The sequence below is a fragment of the Lontra canadensis genome, unplaced genomic scaffold, assembly GCF_010015895.1.
Source record: "Lontra canadensis isolate GAN:19392208 unplaced genomic scaffold, GSC_riverotter_1.0 scaffold7, whole genome shotgun sequence".
NCBI lineage: Eukaryota > Metazoa > Chordata > Mammalia > Carnivora > Mustelidae > Lontra > Lontra canadensis.
Genome location: NW_022631001.1, coordinates 23,348,982 through 23,372,268, shown reverse-complemented (window position 1 = coordinate 23,372,268; position 23,287 = coordinate 23,348,982). Strand labels below are relative to the sequence as shown.

General features: G+C 48.1%; 1 protein-coding gene across 1 annotated transcript in view; it reads right to left on the bottom strand.

Annotated features, from left to right (window-relative positions):
* The window catches only part of MAP6 (microtubule associated protein 6), a 72,482-nt gene that overhangs the window by 11,721 nt on the left and 37,474 nt on the right, over positions 1 to 23,287 (bottom strand). The window contains exons 2-3 of the mRNA XM_032853036.1: positions 8,910 to 9,123; positions 6,762 to 6,958 (exon numbers count right to left, since the gene is read on the bottom strand). Coding sequence (XP_032708927.1) covers positions 6,762 to 6,958; positions 8,910 to 9,123 — 411 coding nt within the window. The remainder of the gene's footprint in view (positions 1 to 6,761; positions 6,959 to 8,909; positions 9,124 to 23,287) is intronic.

Below are 23,287 nucleotides of genomic sequence, written 5' to 3'. Positions count from 1 at the left end.
GGAGAAGCAGGAGGAGGGCATTCGGAGCAGGTGGGGCGGCGTGGGGAAAGGCATGGAGGTGAGAAGCAGCATGGTGCGCTGGGGGGACAAGAAGCTTCTGTGGGCCACAAGGAGCCCACGGATGGTTGAAGGCAGGGGGTGACATGGTCAGATTTGCATGTTCTAAAGATCCCTCTGGCAGCTTAAACCAGTAGCATTGGCAGGAATTTATTTACCGTGGCATCTGAGGCTCCCTTGGCCCCGGATAAGATGTTTGGGTTGGGACAGTTATAGATAATGTCAGGTTAACGAGTGATTGGGGACCATTTATATGAGGACAAGGGACAGAGAGTTGAGCTCAGTTCTACCGTCTGAAGTAAAAAGTGCAAAATGGTGGTTTCTGATCCAGTGCCTCAGGAAATGGATGCCAGCTTTTTCTTGGTATCTCCAGTCCCAAATAGATTCCTTATGAATGAAAAATCTGTTGGATCTTTCTGGGTTCAATAACCACGCATTTTAGTTACCCAGTCAGTCAATCTAGTACCCAAAGGAGAAAGCCTGTATATTTGGCTGAGACCGCTGGTCAGTTCAGTCAGGATGTTCGAGCCAGTTGTGTGTGGAGACCTGATCAAATTCTTAGTTCCCCCCATTTGTATTTGGATCCCATGATTTAAAGAAGATCCTGGGTAAACCTACTGGTGGGCTTGCTGTGGGCTGACCAGACTGTGGCCCTGTGAGTTGTGGGTGTAGTTTTAGTTAAGAGTCCAGCTTGTCTGAAGCCTGATTCACCTCAGGCCAGCCCCGGCCTCCCTCACATGAGGGAGGGAAGCAGTGCGGGCTGCCGAGCAGAAGACCCAGGCTCCACGCAGGCTCCCTCCCGTCAGAGCTTCCCCTCTCTGTCTGTTCCCTGGGGTGCCCACCCGCTCCGTGTGGGAGGGCTCAATGGAATGGCACAGAAGAAACACTTTGTGGGCAGTCAATAAATGTAAACTGTTAAAGTGTTATTGCTTAGGTCCGTGGACTCAAGGTGACTCAATAGCTAGAATTCTTTAAAAGCTTTCTTCTCAGGAGTGTTTGCCTCAGTCAGACTCAGGTTGTCTGAGGTGACCTAAAGCGAACTATCAGAAATATTGTGAACATGGACATTTCAAGCAGTGTGAAGGGAAGGGGGGGAGGCCTGCAATGACCTGTATTTAGTGTCCATTGTGGGTTACCCATAGCCATCTTGTCATTTCACCCTCGGTCTTCTCCTCTGAGGTGGGGGTCAGTGTCTCCATCTTCAGAGGAGGACAGCAAGGCTGACAGCGCTTGGGGAATGACACAGGGTTGCACAGCTGGCAGCAGTGCCATCCAGGAACATTGTAAATGCCTTGTAGGCCGCCAGTGCTAACCGGTTCTCATGATAACGGATGTGATGGTGCTGGCTCTGTTATTACAGATGTTCTGGGACGGTCTAGTGTTCTGAGCATCTGGGCAGCAGAGGGTGGTGTGATGGAGGAGGTTTGGGAATGTGCCTGACTCTGTAAGAGGGGAGGCTAAGAAAGGTTTTGTTCCAGTCCTTTGAGACAGTTGCCTCTCCTGTCTCAGTGGGCTCAGGTGAGGCTGGGGTAGGGCCCCCACCTTAACTGTAGATGGCCCACAGGCTACATGCTGACATAAACTTCTATACCCGTGGTCTTGAAAATGTAAGCTGCTTTAAGACATTTTCACAGTAAAAGGAACTTGAAACCACAATTACACAGTAAGGGGGGTTTATAGCCTTTGTGAAGTGGGACCTAACACTCCCCAAATCTAGGAGAAACAGGTTATAAATTTTTAAACCCTAGCAGAAAACAAAAACAAAAACAAACCAAACCAGGGAATGAATTCATAAGAACACGCAAACTGTAAGGAAGAATGATAATATGCTTAGAACTAATTTAACAATAATGACCTATTTTAAAACTTGAGGACTGGTTTTAATTTTGTTAGCTGTTTGGGGAGGCAACACTGGTAATGAGTTATAGATCTGCCTCCTGGGCTTGGGGCAGCATCGGGGAGCGTGGAGAGGCTGAAGCTCGGGGTGAGGCCCGAGGGCTGGTCACACAGATGTGTGTGTGGGCAAGGCTCTCTCCCCACTTCCTGCCTCCTCCCTTGCTGGGGCCTTGCCCCCGCTCTGAGTACATCTCACCTTCTCTCAGCTTATCATCAGTGTTCTCATATATGAGTTTTTCTGTGAGTCTTTCCCCGCTCTGTCTCTGTTTTTACCTCTTTGTTTTTTTCCTGTCTTTCTACTTCTCTCCCTCCGTGGTTTTGATCAAAACAATTTTTAACTGGTCACACAAGAGCTGAATAATAGACCTTTATGTATTTGCAGAATTTTGTGTTCTCTGCCTTATACAAAAACAGGCAGGTGGGTGGAATGTTTCCTATTCATCTGGAAAACAAATATAGAGTGGGTTTTCATATATACGATCCTTGATTGATTCCCACCATGGCTTCTCCCCCAAATCCAGAAATTGGGGACCAGCAGTAGAATAAAAGTCCCAGCCTAGAGCTCCTAGCCTAAAGCAAGAGAGGACCTGTGGTTGTTGCCTGATATGTAGGTAAGGGCAAGAAGCATGATGGCAGGGAGCATGCAAAGGTCAGGGGTGGGGGAAGTGAAATCTGGGTGTATGGAATGGAGATCCCAGTTAGTAACCGCCCACTCACATGGTATGACTTTCCATGATGGTCTCTGCCACTTTTCGGCCCTTGCCTTGACCCTCCCTGAGTGAACTGCTCCCCCAGGACCTGAGCTCACCTGGTGTCGGACCCCTCCACACCTTTGCTCTTGCAGCTCCTTCTGTCTGGCACGCCTGGGCCACCCCAGACTCTGTTCACCTGGTCATCACCTGCTCATCCATTGAAGTTCTCCCTGATCCATGGAAACCAGCTAGAACAGGCTCCTCCTTCATGCCCCACCGTGACCAGAGGTGGGGTCTCAGTCCTCCTGGTTCCCTAGTGCCCAGCACGGTGCCTGGCACATAATAGGTATTCAATCAACACATGTTAGTAAAAGGAAGAAGGATCCCATTCCAAAAGTCTATCATCTTTTGTCTCCCACGTTAGCAGAATGTTATCCAAGCGGTTAAACCTGGCCCTAGCTCTGATGTTCCCTCCCAGGTTTGCTCTCCTGCTTGAAGGCCTGCCCCACGTGCCCTGCACACCCATAACCCACCCACTGTCCAAGGTTCCCTCCCAGTGCAGCCTTCTGACTCTCCACCCCCGTAGGAAGAGACCTGTCCTTCATATGAGCAAGCAGCTACCTGGTCTGTTGTTACCTTACTCGGACCTCTCTTACGGCTGTTTCCGGTGTTAGGCACACACAAGGCTTTCCTGCTAACCCACACAGTGAGCCAGCCCCAGAGGGTGGGGCCTTCCCCATGACCGGATTCAATGAGTTAGTTAAGGCATGTCTGCCATCCCTTGGGAGGAGAAAAACCAGAACTGCCAGTCCTGCAGGGTGACGGGAAGGGGGTGGAGACTCAGGGCCCAGCCTCCCAGTGTGGCCACGGTGCTGGGCGCAGGCAGTCACTTGTCCCCAGCAACATGGGATCAAAACGTTACACTACCTTGTAGGCCAGTGGGTCTCTCGGTCCATCTTCGCCTTTCCCAACACTTAGCTCTGACTGCTTGCAATTAGAATCTGAGAGGCAATCTAAAAGAGTCAAGCTGCATTAGGGAGAACCCTAGAAAAACTGCAGGGCACAGCTCATCTCGTGAGGGGTGGTTCAAATGGCAAAGGTTGGTTCCTTCACCTACTGAGCTGGGCCTTACTGAGGAAATAAGATCAAGAAAGTGGTGTTCGTCTTTAGCATTTATTTATACTTGGAAAAAAAAACTGTTTGTTTGTTTGTTTGTTTCTGAACAAGCACAGACCACAAGCACGTCACAATCAATTGGCTATACATGAATATTTGTTGTCATTTTCTTACTAACAGCAGGAATGAAATAGCACCAAGAGAGGTGTGCGCTACACATTACATAGACAATCTGTGGTATGCAACAAAACCCAGGCCACAAAATCGTAATTAGACACTTCCTGTCTGCCTTGGAGAGGCAAAGATAGAACGGACCCGTTGGAAGCACCAGCAAGTAACAAAAAACTGGGGGAGCCAACGCACAGCCTTAGGGGTTATTTTTGCAGGCAAGCAAAGCAGACACTAGGAAAGCTTCAGGCCTTGCTCTCTTGCCAGGGGAGCTCAGGGATCGGTAGGAAGATATAAAAAAATGGACAGCCAGGCATTGGAAGCTTGGTCATCTTCAGAAAGGCAAAACGGAAACACTGTTTGTGAAACCATGATCAGTTTCAATCAGTACGTTTGAGATGCAGACAGAATGAGACTGGCTGAGTTTTATTTGTAAACAGTTGAAATCAAAGGAAGTTTCTTGCCATGAAATGACACATTCAAGAGTCAAAGTGAACTACAAATAAGAATTTTCCCAGTTGCAGGAGTTAAAAAGATGGGGCGGCTGAAGGGTTGAAAAGACATTATACGGGATCACGTCTCAAGCTGCAGGCAGGGCAGGGTTGGAAATTCAGTCCCTGAAGCTGCGAGGTGGGTGGGAAACCACAGTTTGGGTGAACAAACTTGAATCAGACACAGAGATCAAGTCGTATGGATCCTTCTGGTTGTGCTGTTATGGACACAGGTGTCTGTATAGTGCCCCGCACGTCTCACACGGTGTCTGGCCCACAGGCATTCAGGACATGAATGTGGAACGAATGTTCCCCTGTGGATCGTGCACTTTGATTTACTTGATCTGCAGAACACGTACACGACTGTTCTACAGGGAAATCCAAACTGCGGTTAACACCAACACGCCTGACCGATGCCGGACCTCGAGACAACGAACGCCCATCGGCAAATTCTCTGGGTAAAGTTAAGCTCGCGTTGATAGAGCTCTCTGGTTAACACTAAGATTAGCCATCGAATAGCTACGATCGGTACTGGGAGCTATCCTGGTCATTTCCAGACGGCATCCCAAAGTGGGATGCTTGAACACTGAAACTCACATTTTCTACCTTCTTCCAAGCTTCTTCTCAGCTACACGCTCTGAGATAGAAAGGAAGATGACAGTGGGCCTGGCCGAGAGCCTCATTTCTAGGAGTCCCGTTCTCTTAAAAGATGTGGCCCACAAAGCACACACTCAGTGAATTTGCAGAAGACTTCTCAGTCAGCCCCAGGGTGACCGACAAAATGGTGTCAACAGAGACTTTGCGGCTTGCATGGTCAGAACAGGAGAGGACTGGGGGAGGCCCTGCTTCCTACACACCACAGGGACCGAAAGGGAGTGCCGCGGTGAGGAGCCTGGGACCCGGCTCACCGCAGCTGTCCTTCCACAGCAGGGGCGTGGCACAGACCACAGCCCAGCCGCGTCACGGTGCTGGCAACAGAAAGGGTTTCAAGGACAGGGCAACAAAGCGAACTGAGCAATGTACACGCCACAAGGTTTGCAAATGTAATTTTTCTGGTAGGTATCTTGGGTTCCCTAGTGAGCACTGGGGGTCTTTGTACAACTCTCTAATGCCTACAACACAACTCTAGCACAACTAAGGTGCCACTTGCCGCCCCCCGGGGGCGTTGGCCACACAGACACGTGAAACACAATACAGTGAGAGCTGCTTTTACTCATCAGTGAGGTCAGAAACGCTTGCTAATCACTTAGTAAGGAACTCTCCTAATCTTCAGCTAAGTCACAGACATTTCCACTAACCTGAAACTCAGCGTACTCTGCCCTCTCTGAGGAACAGAGCAAGCAGTGCGGGAAGGGAGAGTGAACACCGCCACACTTGCCACAATGTCGACTTCCCACCTTGCGTTTCTCAGAAGTGAGGAAGCCACATTCTAAGTCCACCACCCCTACCCCCTGAACTTTCCTCCTCAGTCATCTGTGGCCAGCTGCTCTGCCAGACCACTGGCACTGGATGGGCTGAGGGCACACAGAGGAGAACAATCTCCTCACGCCGGTGGATCTCTCCATGATGTCTACAATGTACCTAAAACACCGAACATTCTTACTCTGGCCTGCTTTTAGTCATCAGTGGCCTAGCTATTACTTGGCATACAATTTCAAGCCCACTGATAGGAAACTAAACGTAGTCACACGTTTCTAACAGAAAAGTCTATGAAAAAAATGACTTAACGGACACAATTCATCTTATGGATATTAAGGCCGAGGTTTTTTGCTTTTTAAATATTTCCACAAATGCCGTCCACCGCTGAAGCCCCAAAGCGAGCTTCTCTAGCACATGATAACCCTCTGAATTTTGGAAAAGGACACATTTACCTACAGTTCAGAGCAGATCACTGACACAGACCTTGGAGGAGAAGAGGAGGAGGGCACCCTACGGGCATTCCTGAGCGTACCGGGAGACTTCCAGCCGCTGGGAATGGCCTCTGCGTGCCAAGGCCTGCCTCCCTCCCTCCGCAGCCAGCGAGCAGTCTCACCTGCTGTGGGAGGCACAACCAGGGAGCTACGCTTCCCGGGGTTCCTGGTGTTCCGGGGGCCCCGCGGCATGGACCCCTGCGCCGCGCTTAGCCCGGCAAGGTCTCGATTTGGAGAGGAGGCATGCCGCTTGGGCTTGGAGACAGCATTCCTCCATCGAAAGAAACCAAACCGAAGAGCTCCTGGAACACTCAGGACCAAGGCAGATGAGAAACCTCTAAGCAATTTTGTGGCCTTTTTTGTTGGTTGGTTAAAAAAAAAAAAAAAAAAAAAGGAAAAGAAGAATAAAAGGAAAGTGCAGTGAAATTTACTCTTTAGCCTCAGCCAGTTTATTGTTCATCTCTTTACTTTGCTCCTTGTCTTCGGGTTGGGCTGCAGTGGGGCCCTCTGCGCTCTTTTTCTTGGAGGCCCGGCCCGACGCCACCTGCTTGTCTTTGGCCTTCCTCGGGGGCTTATGGCTCGCTGAGGTCTTTTTTGGTTTGGAACTCTGAACACTAGGTTTCTCCACCTGCTCGGAGAGACAGACAGACAGACCGCAAATAGAGAAACACAGAAAGGGAGGGAGTGGGAGAGAGAAGTTAGAGAGAAGACATGATTAGCTCGACAGTAACCGTCATGATGACACCTGATGGCATCTGAAGTATTTTCAGTGACTCAGGTCATCTGGCTTTGGAACCGGATGGTCAGGGGTTTTGGCCACAGGCTCACCGGCCACAGGGGCTCCCCGGCCTGGTAGCTGTCACCACGAAACGACCGTGGTGGCAGATGGTGTGGCTGTTTTGCCGATACCTGCCGCCCCTCCCCATGGGAAGATTGTACCTCATTACTCTGTTCAACTCAGGCAGGCCTAGGATTTGCTTTAGTCAATGAAATGTGAGCAGAAGGGATGGGGTCACCTCCAGAGGAAACTGGAGGGCCAGCCGGTACTTCCCGCTGCTCTCTTCTCCTCGGCCACGAGAGAGGCTCTCCGTCTCCTGAGGGCCACACTGTAGAGGCAGCAAAGAGTAGGGCTGCGGCCCCCCCCACATGCTGGACAGGTTTCAATGATGTTGGTAGAAGATGCAGAGATTCGGGGGCAGTATTACCGCCTTACAGTATTACCGTATTACTGGCCTTTTCTCTGTTTCTGTCTCCAGGAAGGTGAGCTCGTGTGGAGAAATGGGCCAGGCAGTCTCACCTCAGAGAGGCCTTCACACTGCCCTCCATCCACGCTTCCTCTCCTGCTGGCTCCCAGGACTCTCTTCCCCAGAGCAGCCCATCCACTCCCCCCAAACCCTCATCTCTAACTCTGCCCCCTCACTCCCAGGAGACGGCCCAGCCCTCTCTCTCCCGAGAACTCTGGGGTCACTGTGTATGGTCCCTCGATATGCCCTCCATCTCTGGGTTCACCTTCTCCAAACTTCCCTCCTTCCTTCCCTTGAGTCTTCTTTTGTGCAAGGTGGAAGATGGCCAAAGATGCTGTTGGGCCTCCCAGGCTAAGACATTCACTCAGGGAGCTCCAGGGAGCTTTTCAGTCACCTCTGACCTGTACCTCCGGTTTGCCCGGGAATGAGGGCTTTCACGGAACATGGAACTCTCAGTGCTCCAAGTGGAGGAGTCCAGTCAAGCTGGCTTAGTTCCCACTTTACCTAGAATTTAGTCCAGGGCCAAACAGGAAACTATTTCAGGGCAAGATTTTCAGACAAAAGCAGAGGAAAGGCTCTCACACTTTTCCTGCTCTTACAGATAAAAGGGGATATTTGCACAACCCCATGTGGCTTGACTTCACAGAATCAGCCTTGGCGTTTATGATTCCTGCTTCCAGCTGAGTCTCCAACTCAGTTCTCCCCCTCACAAGTGTGTACTGGGATGCAAATAAGGCAAAGTACTGTTATTAATGGAAATCCCTGAATCCACTGAAAGTTACTTAGAAATGTAAATCATTCACAAACTGTCTATTACAGTAACAAATGACCCGGGATACATCTTACAGCTGATGAGACAGGTGCTCTGAGCCGATGGTGCCTAGTGTTTATGGAGGAAAAGGATAAAAAGGAGTAAGGAATGTCCACGGATTGGAGCCGAGGATGCTGGCTGGGGCAGGGTGGGAGGAAGCCAGCGAGACACCTCCAATGGCCAGCACTTCAGGGGCAAAAGCGGCGATTTTAAGGAGGGACTGAGGGCTCAAGTGAGGTTTTCTGCCACTTTTTTGGGAGATGGTTTTAAAATCTAGAAGCTAGTTCTCTGAAAACCGGCCAGTCCTCAAGCAGTTTTATTTTAGGCACTGTTCCTTTTTAACATTTCCTTTGAATTTAGCCAAGGTTCCTGTTCCCTGGTCTCTGTGCTACCAAAAAGAGGAGGAATTTCCCAGGAGCCCTTGGGGGTGGGGCCAGGTGGGCAGTAGCCCCGCCCTCACACTTTGCTGCCCTTAAGCCTGTATCTAGGTTGTGCTGAGGGGTTCCCCACAAGATCTAGCTCACCTTTGGGGGTTCCTTGAAAGGTTCACTGTAGAGGCTGCGTATTCTTCTGCGATCAATGACCTTATTGTCCGCTGGTGTGGGCTTGTTGGCCTCCCCTTTGAACTGGGCACTGTAGCTGGTCTCGTGAGCCATCTTATCATCTGGAGGCTTGTACTGGGGCCTGGCTTTTATCGGTTTCACAGGCTTAATATCCGTCCATGCTCTGAATTCATTTCTGTGAATCAAAGAAAGCATAAGCGATATGAAACACTATCTGGTGGGACGAACAGGGCTGCAAACACAGCAAAGCTCTCAGCGGGGCTCACTGCCGATGCAGGGGCGGCTCAGCAGTGAACTTCCTTGTCTCCCCATGGGGAAGCTCGTGGTTTCCCTCCTGCTGCGTGGGTCCAGGATGCGGCAGTAGCCCTTGTGGGAAGACAGCTCAGGCTCCCAGCTACCACTGTGTGATCATAGAGAGGCAATTCTAACCTCTGGGCCTTGTTTTTGCACTATCTCAGACGAGGCTGAAAACACTCAATCCACTCCATCATGCCACGGTTCAACCTCTAGGACTGAATGCCTGGCACGTGGGAGGTCAAGAGTGTGAGAATGAGACGTGTTAGAAGGTGTGTCTGGTTTGCCATGGCCAAGGACCGAGGCCCCTCCCCCACCTTGTCATGCTGAGACCCTTTGTCCTCAAGGATAATTCCTCCTCCTGCTAGCAGAGGGCTTGCTTCTTATGTTGCCAGAAATTTAACAGTCTTAATCCCTGTAGATGAAAACACTCATGAGATGTCTAAACGCTTGCAGATACAAACAAGCAAAATGTACCAAACACAGGTGGAGTCACTGTTAGGACGGGTATTGCGGTGAGTACACGCAGGACAGTCTTCGAGTGCTCTGGTGTGAATGGCTATCGGGCCTGACCCTTTAATGGCCACCACCTGCTGCTCTTTCCTGAGTCAGTGTGTCCATGTTCTTATCGTGGCTCCTAACCAGCTGTTTCTGATCTACTACAGGGCTGGAGACTAGATGGGGACAATGTCTGAAGCAGGGTCGAGTACATGCGGCTGCTCATAGAGGCCATGCGGTCCATCCTGTTTGTTGAGTGCATGACGTCCGACGGATCTGTTCCCACTGGGGGCCACGAGAAGCTGTGTTGTGGGAAAGGAAGAGGTAGGGTGTATGTAAGTGCGGCTAGGTTCTTCCAGCGCCCTCGTCACCCTCACGGATGAGGCCCTCCTTCGGGGCTCAGAGACTAGTGGCACAAACAGGAGGGATGACAGAAAGAGCTGAGGCTGTGAGAGTCCTGCGGTCCCAGCCCCACCTCTAACGAGCTGTGGGGCAGGCCCCTCCCCTCTTTGAGTCAGTCAAAAAAAGACTTTGACAATGTCTTTATCGTATGACCTTCTAGCTCAGAGGGTCTCTGAGTTGATCAAGCTGGTTTGGTTAATACGGAGCCCCTTGTTGGTCATTTGACCTCCTGAGGGGAAGTGGCTCATTTGTGAGGAGAGAGACCACAGTTTCTTAAGAGACTGTCCCCCCCACCACCCAAGCTTCAGACTCACCTTTCCAGTGCATCTTGGACCCCCACCTAGGAGCCCCACCAACTCAAATTCAACATCCCTAGAACCAAAGCATCTTGTCTGCCCCACCAAATTGTCTTCATTCCCTCATCATTCAATTTATTTCATTCATTCATTCACAACACATTTCCTGAGTGCCTAGGGTCTCTCTGGCAGGATGCTGAGCTCTGTGGAGCCAAACTCAGTAAGAGAAGCCCTGGGCGCAAGAGGGAATGAGATTTGTCCAGGACGGTAAGAAAAGAGCCATGAAAGAGGGAGGAGTGGGGAACAGAGCCTATGCCAGCCTGGGAGGGAGTCGGAGATGTGGGTTCTGGAGTGGAGTCAGAGACGGGATGGGGAGCTGGCCAGGGTTCCAGGCAGAATGAGGGGTACCCGAAGAGGCAGTTGAGACATAGCCCTCTGCACGCAGTTTGGGTGGTTGGGCTGAAGCTTGTGGGGAAGAGCACAGGAGGCTGGACAGATTGTGAGGTCCTGCCAGCCATGCTGAGGGGATGGTCTGGACTGTATCGAGGAGCTGCCAGATGGTTCCAAGCCAAAGATGAATGTGGCCAGATTAGTTTGGGGAGAGAGACCTCTGGCAGCAGTGTGAATGGCGCATAGACGGGGCGAGGTGAGTGGGGAGGCCAGGCAGGAGACTGTGAAGTGAGCCCGGAGGAAGACAGAGGCCTGAACCAGGACAGTGGCAGTGGGGACTGACAGTGGCTCCAAGTCAAGAGGGAAGTGGGCAGGACTTAAAAGCGGCTGAGCCGAGGGAGGCCAGGGTCAGAAGGGAATCTGGAGATTCAGGATTTTGGTTTGTGGATGTCAGCACTACCCACTGAGTTGGGGAAACTGGGAGGAGAAGCGGACTTGGAGGGTTGAGCCCCTCCAATTCTGTTAATGGCCCCCATCTGCTCTGGCCTCAAGGCTGCATTATATCTTTTCCTGTGCTCTCCTCGACCCTTTTACATTTCCGTGGGTTCAACCAGCTACTTCGACCTGATTTCTGAGCCATTCTTGGCTGGGCTGGGTCACACCGGGTGCTGTGGCCACCATGACCCGCCTAAGGCTCTAGGCTCCCCCTCCTTCCTCCCACCCTTTAGGACCTGAGTATTGCCGAAGCCCCTTATACGTGGCTTACTGGTAACGACATGGTTCCTGAATATATGAGGGCAGAACCCTGAGTTTTCTGCTCCTACTTCTGCCTGCTTCCAGAATAAGGACTGACACAGGTCTACACTGGCCCTGAGAGCTATTTCTGGATCATCTCTCCCAGGCCAGCCTCTGCAGCTTTCTGCATCTCTGGCCTGGCCTCTGGGCTGGCAGGCATTTCACAGTGAGCATTATCCGTGGGACCTGTCCTCATGGGATCAGTCTGGTGACCCCGATCTTAAACAACTGATCTTTATATGAAGCCACGTAGAGAGTTCCATGATAAGGTCACTGCAATTAGGACAGACAGTTCAGCTGAAACCCAAATTCTGCTACTTAGAACTTTCTTCAAACTCGCCACAAAACCTTCCCCAGCCACAAGCCGTAACTAAGCATCTGTCACACAAGTAGAATCAGCTACCATTTGTTACCCACCTTTTATAAGCTGGAGGGTTGTTTTGGGTTTGCTTTGGTTTATTATCTGTAACCCTTACAACAACTTTGAGAGGCGGTCGCATATTGTATCTCTCTTACAAAAGAAGGTAACCCAGGCTCAGAGGGGGTAGGTGGCTTGCATAGGCCAAAGAGCTGGCAACAGAAGCAGTACTGAACTACGAGCCCGGGTCTGCGAGGCCCCACGGCCCATATCCTTCCACTACACTTCTCCCATGTGTCGGCGCCGCAGTGTGCTTGGCCTGTTCTCACTGGAGGGGCCTGTGCGGCTCAGGCCTGCTGAGTGCAATGCAATGGAGGGTTTGGTGACACAGCTGCACGAGATGACCCCTGAGCTCCTCCAGCCCTGAGATGCTCCTCCCAGAGCAGCATGGGCCACCCTCTCAGCTCAGTCATGACCACAGCCTCTTGCCACCAGCCCGTGGTCCCCTGTACGCATGGACTCCTCTTCCCATGCAGCTGGATTTCAGCTTGATGGTTCATTCCTTTAATCATTTGACATTTACCAAACACCAGCCATGGGTGGGGTGTGTGTCCCACAGGGCATGTGACCCAGTGGCTGAGGTGGCTACAGTTTAGTAAGTCAGGATCTGTCCGTGTGTGATCCTAAGCAAATGGGACAGAGGGACAGAGGGAAAAGGATACTTAATTTTCAAGGGGGCACTAAAAGATGGAGACAGAGAAGTGGACAAAGGGAATTCAGGCAGCACTCTGAGTCCCTGAGGCAGGTTCAGAGAGCAAGTGAGCTGCTCAGGGTGTGGAGAGTGGGGTCCTTGGAAGGATGTCCAGGTGACCAGGCTAGGTGGGAGCTGGGGCCAGGATTACAGGGCCTGGAATGCTTTGTTTACATGCTTGCAGTCAGCCTGGGGAGCTGCTGAATGTTTCTGAGTGAAGCAGCACTGTTCCTCCATTGACAATGTCCTCCTCTCAGACTGCCCCACTTTTCTTTATTCTTCAAGGCCCAGCTTGGGGCTCTTCTCTTCCAGGACTCCCTCCTGGATTTCTCAGCCCAAAGTTTCCTCTTTCTTGCCTCCTGGATGCTTTACTACCTTGTCCAACTTTGTGGTGACCCATGCAGTTTCACATTGCTCTTTAATTATTTTATGAGTTCACTTTACCTCTCCTGAGGGATGAGATACATAACAGAAAATTCCAGACAGAACCCTACTTTTGAGTCCAACCTCATCTGCAAGGCTGTGAAGGGATATCCTTTAACTTACCCTATGTCAAACTGCGGGTTAGGGGCAGAGCTGGGTGAGAAACCCCCTGGTCTCTACCTGCTGTGTCAGGCCCTGGCCCTCACCCAGGCCCCCACTGAGAGCTGTGTTCTATATCTTTCTCACATTCTCCATGGGACTTAAGGGCTTGGCATTGAGTGACTATTTCATGGAATTAGCTCTTATTTGATCTCCTTTCTGGTCCTTTCTTCTTGTAGGAAAGAGTTGTCCATACTAAAGCAAGCATCTAGTGTCTCCCAAGCTTTTGTAAAATCCACCCTCCCTAGATTGACAGGAGGCTCCCCAGAGCCCCCAGTGAGTGAAGCCACCATGTTGGCAAAGGGTTGGGGGCAGGAAGGAAGCCCTGACAATCAGGGGGCAGGCAAGGAAAGGAAGAGTTTGCTAACACTTCCCAATGCCCACTTCCTTTAGGCTGAGCTCTCTGTGCATCCAGCCTTAGTTTACCCTTTCATCATCCCTGTGAGGTTGCTGTTATTAGCCCCATGTTATATATGAGGAACCTGAGTACAGACAGGTGAAGAGACTTGCCAAGCCAGTAAGCCGTTATTGGACCGTGAGTCTGTCTGACTCAAAGCCCATGCCCCTTCTGCCATCCCACACTTGGGGGTGGATGTGTAACCCAGCTGCAAGCTCATGGCAGCTTCGGCTCCGGGTAGCAATCACAAGACAGCACTTCCCTTCAGCCAGTCTGGGTGCCCCAGTGAGGCTGTGAGCATATCGGAGGGTCCCATATCTACTGGCTACTGCCCCTGGCAACCCAGAGAGGCTCCCCATGCCATGGCTCCTCCTGTATCGTGATCCAGGGAAGCCATGGGGATGGGATTTCCAACTGCATTGCCAAGGGCCCATGGTCCCCTCCACAGCAAATCATTCCAGGCTCGATGCAGGACTTCTCTCCTACACAATCCCTGCAGGGACAGAGCAGGGTTTGGGATTATGATGACCCTCTGTGGCTGGGTAAACTACACAGGGAAGTAGGCTCAACCAGTATGTTCAGGTCTGGGTTTAACAGACTCCTCTAATGGCTCCTGTGTGCTGGAAAATCTGTGGAGAAAAGCTTGGGCCAGCCTCCAACCTTCCATCAAGGAACAGCAGAGACAGGCCCAGGGTGAGCCACCTCACAGAGACCTGGTAGACAAGATGTTCCTAGACTGTTCCCACGGGGCCTTTAGACAGGTGCATTCTTGATTCTGAGCAGCTGCTAAAGCAGTTTGCTGACCAGGCAAAGACATTAAAGGAGGCAACAAACACCCTACTTTTACCTCCTCCTGTCCAGTCCCCCTGTGCCATCTCACTTCGGCCCTTGAGACCTCCTCTCCCTAGACTGTGGCCTCAGGACCCCAGCATCAGAGTCCCAGCCTCTTCCTTCTCCCTCTGATTCATCAGCACAGGCTCCAGGAGAGATCGTCCTCCAGCTCGGCCATGAGCACACTACTTCCCTGCTAAACCCCGTGGTAGATTCCAGTCACTACAGGACCAGCTGTGCTCCAAGCCAAGGCCCCCTCTAGTTTGCTCATGCTGCGGCTCCTCAGGACAACGTGCATGGCCCTGTGACTCAGCCCCCAGTTATCCTTCTGGCCTTACTTTGTCCTCGCCAGCCACCCCGTCATCAGTCAGTGAGCACCTGCTTGGCGCCAGGTGCGGCACAAAGCTCTTTAAATGAATTACGAGCCTGAGTCGAAGCTACCATGGCCGACTTTGCCAGTGACAACACCACGGCCCCTCCCCACACACCTGCCGCACTGCCCCTCCTCCGAACTTTCGCCCTTGCCGTTCCCGTGCCCAGCATCCTCTTCCCTCCATACCCCCGGCTGGTGCGTGGAGCTTGTTCTCTGACCTTATCCCTCTGCAGCACTCACTGAGCTGTGTTAGGGCAGGTGGCCTGGATAGGTCTCTCTCTTCCCTCCCAGAGGTGCCATTGTCGAGGATCAGGACGGTCCCTCTGCATCTGTGTGATGCTTGTGGAGCCTGGGCCAGCGATTCAAAACACAGCCTCCCCCTCTCTCCCCCGCAGGATTGGCTGCCCCAGAAGTCCTGGCTGCCCTGGCTTAGAGAGGGCATGAGGGGGCCGCCCAGAGTCTCTTGGCATTGGGCATCTGTGTCATTTCTCACCATATCCACAGATTCTTGCACACTCCTCCCTCAGGTGGGACTTAGTTCTGCTTCCCTTGAATGTGACAGGACTCCGTGACTCCCTTGCAACAAACAGAATACAGTGCAGGTGGCCACACGGAGCTTCCCAGGCTGGGCCGCTACAGACTGGCCAAGCCTCCTGCTTGCTTCCTTGCGGAGCACTCACACTGATGACAGAAAGTGGCCACGACAGGAGGACTCACACACATGCCCCACGGAGAGGCCTGTGTGCAAGGAACTGCAGTGTCGTGCTGAAGGGCAGGTGAATGGGCCATCTTAGAGGTGGAGCCTCAGGCCCCCCCGCAAGGATTCAGATGATGCTGGGAGAGTGCCTGGAACCATTCTAGAAGCTATTCCTGGGTTTCTGACCCTTAGAAACTGTAGGAGATAGTAAACATTGGTCGGCTTAAGCTGTTAAGTGTTGGCAGTCAGGTGTTATAGAGCAATCGATTCTAATACGCACCCTGATCAGAAATTATTCCTCTCCTCAAAAGGGGCTTAAAACACCCACACTTCACTTCAGCAAGGCAGAGAGCCCTGGTGTGAGCAGAGCACAGGAACTTCAAGCTCCAGCAGAAATGTGGCACCAAGTGAACAGAAGGTCCTGCTCTGGTTGCAAGAAACTGGGGGGGCGGGGTGGGGTGGGACCATACTGTGGCCCTCACTAGGAGGTAGCAAGGCCTCTGATGCCACAAAGTGGATAAAGATGAGGCTGCCTTGAGGCCAGGTCATCAGCAGAAACAAAAAAACACAGGCCCTCGGGAGGAAACCATGTCTCAGAGCACACGGCATATATAGGGAGGTACAGGCAGGGTTTAACAAGGTGAGAAACGGCACAGAGCCCGCGTCAGGACAGAGAAAGGGGTTCACTGGCAAGAGCACAGGCTCAGGAGTGGGATAAACCTGGGCTACAGCCCAGCTCCAACCCTCGGGCCAGGTCCTCTCCTGCTCTGAACCGTAGGGAGCTTGAGACCGACATCACAGGGCTGATGCAGGGTTCAAGGAGAATGTTGTCGTTGAAGAGGACCTGCCCATTTGGGTCAGTGCCACAAAGCCCATGCTGGATAACTGTACAATAAATGCATTTGGTTTTCATCACAGAGTTGTTTGTTCAAGAAAAATTATTGAGTATCTTCTATATTCCAGGCCCAGAGCTAGCAATGTAGCGTGAACAGGCGGAAGCAACAACAGCCCCCACCGGCTTGGCAGTCAGGCTGGGAGATTTGGACAACCACGCCGTCAGCTGTCTGTCCCCATGGCTGTAGTTCTTTCTCTTTTTTTAAAGATTTTATTTATTTGACCGAGAGAGACACAGCGAGAAAGGGAGCACTAGCAGGGGAAGTGGGAGAGGGAGAAGCAAGCTTCCCACTAAGCAGGGAGTCTGATGTGGGCTGGATCCCAGGACTCTGAGATCATGACCTGAGCTGAAGGCAGACACTTAAACGACTGAGCCACCCAGGCAACCCCCTTCACCCCCCCACCCCCGCGCAGTGCTTGTATTTCTGACCACTGCAGTCAACATTCCGGCGCTAGGAGAGGGCAAAATCTGGGCTGCAGCTTCCGATGCCAGGTTTATTTCTGAATGCATTCACATTAGACTTGAACAAAGTAGCATTCAGTGAATGCCTGATTAATTGAATCTCCAATACTGAATGTCCACCATACACAGACGTTCGCTTAAGGACCTGCCCCACTTACACACATTTTCTTGCAGTGATTCAAGGGGAGATACTGAAAGAGCAATTATGGGGGGAGGGGGAGACTGAAGACAGGCAGGGAGCCAGTTGATTGATGAAGCCCGCCTCCAGGAGAGGGAGGAGGGCAGGCATCAGAAGAATGGCGAGAGGGTTTGGCCTTGGAGAGAAAGCGTTGCCAAAGAAGAGAATAGGGGCTGCTCTTTCATTTCTAGTTTGAAAAAGCCTAGCATTTACAAGAAATGATGAGATAGAATTATACAAGGAATAATTCTACTGCTGGGGAGAATATCTACATGTGTTAATTGGTGCAAATCACTTCTCCACAAAAGTAGGGACTCAATAATGGATTACTGCCAGCCACGATAGAATATAAATTCCATGTCTCTGCCCATAAGGCCCAGATTTATTACATATCTAAGTTCTTGGGAAATAAAATTCTCTCCCCATCCTCTTGACAACGAAATTTCCAACAACATTCTTCCACTGCTTTATGATGGAAGAAAATCGTGCTTTTAAGTCTTAATGGTCTAAAATCTTCCTACAGATTCTCATAGGTAATTTACATTGTCATGGAAACATTAAGTCTCTGTTCAAAAATCTTGCCTACGTTTGTTATATTAAAGTGTTCTCGAAGAAGGGAAGCAGGCTCTTTCATGAAATCTGTTGGAAACAAGTCAGTGAACTCTGTTGGTTGCCAAGCTATTGTCAGGAGCCTGTTCAAGCAAGTACGATCTGGAGATTAAAAAGAAAAGAACACCTGAGCCTAGAGGGTTGCAGGGGGCTTAGAGCGGCTTTTCTCTCTTTGCAGGGGAACGAAAGATTGTTTCTTCCTGGCAGAAATGACTGGGTCGGGAGAGGAGATTTATGGGCTATGCCTGTGTTATTTCCTTGCTTGTGTCTTTCAGCTTCTTTTGTGTGAGAGGGAGAAAAGGGGATCTGATGGAGAATGCCAATGTTGTAAGCATTTAGGACCACAGTTCTTGGCCATTAACATGCAGTAAACACATGCACACACATATATAATAGTTTTCTAAAATGCAGAAGGCATGTACTTGAGCAAATCAATGTCTCTATATAAAGAAAAGTTTGAAGCTCATCTAACGTGAACAGAGAACGAGTGGAAAAGAATCCGCCCTTTCCTTTACATGGAAAGATCCACTATGGGTAACAGTTGGCAATGACAGGATCAGGGCTTCAGTTTCTTCATTAGGTAAATGGAGATTCTGTGGGTAACTGCTAAGTCCTGTCCCAGGCTGCATGAGGCTCACAAGCCCAATGCAGGGAGCCTCATGGGAAATAGCGTTTCACACAAAGAAAGCTCATGTGCACATGTATAGAATTATGAGGACAAAGAGTTAAAAATAAAATTGCTCAATTAGGGGGCGCCTGGGTGGCTCAGTGGGTTAAGCCTCTGCCTTCGGCTCTGGTCATGATCCCAGGGTCCTGGGATTGAGCCCTGCATTGGGCTCTCTGCTTGGCAGGGAGCTGCTCCCCTCACCTCCCGCCTACTTAAGATCTCTCTCTGTCAAATAAATAAATAAAATCTTAAAAAAAAAAGTAAATAAAATTGCTCAATTAGGAGTCAGTGTGATTCTACACAAATTAATTTATGTTGCCATATTTACTAGGCACTATGCTAAGAACTGTATGGAAGAAAAACGTGCAAAATAGGAAAGCTATAGTTGTTAGGTGGAGGATAAGAGTGAGGGAGTGTGGTGGTTAAAATAAGTACACATACAAACACACCTCAGGTAGAAAAAAAATAAAAACTAGAGGAGAGCTTATAGGAAAATCACAATGACTCCCTCTTTACTCTGCCCTGCTCCCCACTTCCCCATTAGTAGCTGGGCGTTTTAGTCATAGGAGTCCTGGGGTGGTTTTGCCACTAGACCACAGAGTTATCCGGCTGAGGTTGAAAACGGAAAGCTGCATTCTTCTGGTTAGTTGGGTCCCAAAGCTCTGTATCCATTAGTTGCAGAAAGATGGTTCCTTAGGAAACAGAAACATGGAGAGTATATCCCCTGAAAGTGCTGCCTTCTTCTGGGGATGGACCTAGGATTCTGGGAGGACACTCCCATGAAGTGAGCTCCACACAGTTCCAAGGATGTTGCATGATACATCTAGAGAAATGTTCAATAAGCTTAAGTTTCCTCATTCTTTGTTTGGTGCCCAGCAAGTACTTAGTAAATATCTTTTTCGCAAATCAAGCTGGTGCCGAAGAAAATGGCATTTTATATCTTATTGAGACCCATGCTAATTTATTCTTTAAAATGTAATTCAGTTATGTGGGAATACTAGGAGAACTTCATGTCAATATATATGGATGAAATAGACAAATTCTTAGAAAGATGCAAATTACAAAGCTGACTAAAAAAGAAATAGAAAAACTGAATAAGTACGTATCAAGTAAAGAAATTGAATTAGTAATTTAAAATCTTTCCCCAAAGAAAAACCAGCCCCAGATGGTTTCTCTGGTGAGTTACATTAAACATTAAGGAAAAAATAAATACCAATCCTAACAACCTCTTTTAGAAAAGAGAACATTTCCCAACTCATTTTAAGATGGGTAATATTGATATTTTTCTGATACCAAGCCAGTCAAAGTCCTTACAAGAAAACACATGTCAGTATTTCTCATGAATATAAATATTAAAACTCTTAAAAAAGAGTAGTAAATCAAATCTAGCAACATATGGAAAGGTTTATACACCATGAACAAGTGAGATTTATCTCAGGAATGCAAGGTTGGTTTATCACCCTAAAATCAGTTAATATAACATTTTCATAGAATAAAGGACAGAAACCACAGATCATCTTAATAGATATAGAAAAAATATTTGCCAAAATCTAACACTTTTCCATGATTAAAAAAAAAAAAAACCAACCCCCAGCAAAGTAGGAACAGAAGGGAAATTCATCAACCTAATAGCATCTACAAAAACCCTACAATTAACATCATACTCAAGGGTGAGAGACTAAATCATTTCCTCCCAAAATCAGGAACAAGGCAAAGATGTCCACTCTCATCACTTCTATTCAACATTGTACTGTAGGTCATAGCCAGTATAATAAAGCAAGAAAAATAAATTAAAGGCACACAGATTAGAAGAGAAGAAGTAAAACTGTCATTATTTATATAAATATGATCTTGCACTTAGAAAATCCTCAAGAACCTACAAAAAGTACTAGAACAAATGAATGAGTTTAGCACGGTTGCTGAATACTCAATATATAAAAGTGAATTTTATTTCTATAGACTAGTAACAGACATTGAAAAAAGAAAAAAATTTTAAACCCATTCATCAGGAAGAGTAAAATACTTAGGAACAAGTTCAACAAAAGATGTGCAATGCCTATAACTGAAACCTACATAACACTGCTGGGAGAAACTGAAGACCTAAATAAAGACATACACCATGTCCCTAAATTGGAAGAGTCAATATTGTTAGGACGGCAGTTCTAGAAATTGATCTGTAAGTTCAAAGCAATCCTTATCAAAATCCCAAGAGGACTTCTGTAGACAATGACAAGCTGATCTTAAAACTTACATGGAAATGTGAGAGATCTAGAATTGCCAACACAATTTTGAGAAAGAGAAACAAAGTCTGAGGATTTACTCCACCTGATTTCAAAAGTTATTATAAAGCTACAATAATCAGGTATGTTACTGCATGAAGATAGACACATTGATCTAAGAACAAAAGAGATTTTTGCATATAGTTAGTGCATTGTAGCTGGCTTATCTTGGGGGTACAGAGCTGATTAAATTTGTTAAATTTTCTGTAATTTGGTGAGCTGATTGTTCAACTACTGTTAGCTTGAAATCAGCCATGTGAAAATATCAGGAAGTTGGCCAACACTACAAATCAGTCCCCTCCTTTTTTCCAGAGAGCTAGTTAAACATTTACCATCATACCACTGCTCACATATGTGGTTTATTTATTTTTGAAAAAATATGCTAAGGTAATTCAATAGGGAAAACCGTAAGTGTTTCCAGCAAATGTGTTGGAAAAAGTGGATATCCATGTGAAAAGAAAACGAATTTCAACCATTATCTTACACAGTACACAAAAAATTAATTAGAAATGGACTAGAGACCTAAATGTTAATCCTAAAACCATGCAATTTATAAGAGAAGACACAGAGGAAAATCTTTGTGACCTTGGAGTAGGCAAAGATTTCTTAGATCTGACAAAAAACCCCAAAACAATAAAAGAGAAAAATGATAGATTTAAGTTCATCAAAATTAAACTGTTTACTCTTCAAAAGACACCATTCAAACAAGGTAAAGACAAGCATAGTCTGAGAAAAAATATTTGCAAAACATCTGATAAAGGATTTGCATTCAGAATATATAAAGATCTCTTAAAACTCAATGATAAGACAAAGAACCCAATTTAAAAATGGGAAAAATGTTAATAGACTGTTTACAAAAGAAGACTTACAATGGCAAATAAGCACATGAAAAAATTGTAGTCATTAGGAAATACAAATTAAAACCACAGTAAGATCCCACCACATACTTGAGAAAATGGCTAAAATAAAGCACACTGATTTTGCTGGATGTTGTAAAAAATGTGGAGCAATCAATCTCTTCTACATTGCTGATGGGAATGTAAAACAGTACAGCTACTTTGTGGGAAAATTTTTTTTTAAGTTAACCATACACTTACCATATGACCCAGCAATTCTACTCCTAAATACCAAAGAGAAATGAAAATACACACCTACAAATGACTTATACCTGAATGTTAGTAACAGCGTTATTCATGGGAGCCAAAGAGCTGGAAAGAACTCAAATGTTCATGAACTAACGAATGCATAGACAAAATGGGTAAATCCGTTCAACGGGTGATACTCAACAGCAAAAAGGAATGAACGAATATGGAGCAATCTCGGGAACATCATGCTAAATCAAAGAGGCCAGACAGAGACACTGCATATTATATGATGTCATTTACATAAAATTTCTAGAAAAGGCAAACTAGAAACAGGAAGATCAGGGGCTGTCTAGGCCTAGGGCGGGAGGATGGGTTGATTGAAAATGAACACAAGGGATGGCAGCATTCTAACACCCTTTAAGGGATGGTTTTACCACTGTATTCCTTTATCAAATCTTATCCAACTGTGCACTTAAAAGGGGTGAATTGTATCTTATGTGAATTATATCTCAGTAAAGCTGTTAAAAAATCCAGCTGGAACATCTTCCCTGACCCCCCTCCTCTTGCAGGGAGGTGATCCTGGCCTGCTTTGATGCCCTGGGACTTCCCTGTACCAGCTTCTTTGTCTGATTTCTCACATCATGCTCCTGGCTATTTGTTTGCAGGCCCATCTGTGAGGCCTGGGAGGGCCAAAGTGGCTTCGAAGCAGAGTTGCAAAGAATTTCTATCTTTTGTTCTTGATTCCATATCCTTATATATATGATTCCATATCCTTATGTCCTTCCCTATGATACAACCATAGAAATACCTGTAATTCTACTCTGCATGTTTATTTATTCCATTTAAATCTTTAAGCCTCTGGAAATATATTACTATTTTTGTGTAGGCTGCTCAAGTGCGAAAGGCAGCACTGCAGCCTCCGCTGGCAAGGGTGTGGGGAAAGTGCAGCCTGACTCAACCCAGCAGGACACCTCTATGCCTCCCGCACCCCTGCCCCCAGGATCTGATACATCATCAGTCCTCACTGCGTATTTGTTGACCATATGAATTAAGGAGTGAAGCCTTTAAAACTGTTATCCTTTGATCTAGCAATGCCATTTCTAGAAACTTGTCATAAGGAAATAACTGGAAAAGAAAACGTTTTTTCATGTATTACAAACTCTTGTTTAATTATCGTGTGTGAAGGCTGCAAACTATTCCTTTGTTTGGAAATACAAATTCACTCTAAGTCTGCCAATGCTGGAGCATGACCAAAGCTCAGAAATTATTAAGTAATGGTGAGCATAAAAATATTAAGTAGGTGATCCCCATGATGCCATTTTTGGTGCATTTAATGTCACGCTTGTTTTGTGTTGCTAATGATTCACTGGAAGTGACACCATTAAATTCTGCTTTGGGCTGCCTAAGCGTCCTCTCAGCTGAGCTAGCGGGAGCTCTGGGGGCACAGCAGGGGGAGCGCAGCAAGAGGGTAGGCAGTCTGGTGAGGGGAATTACAGACTT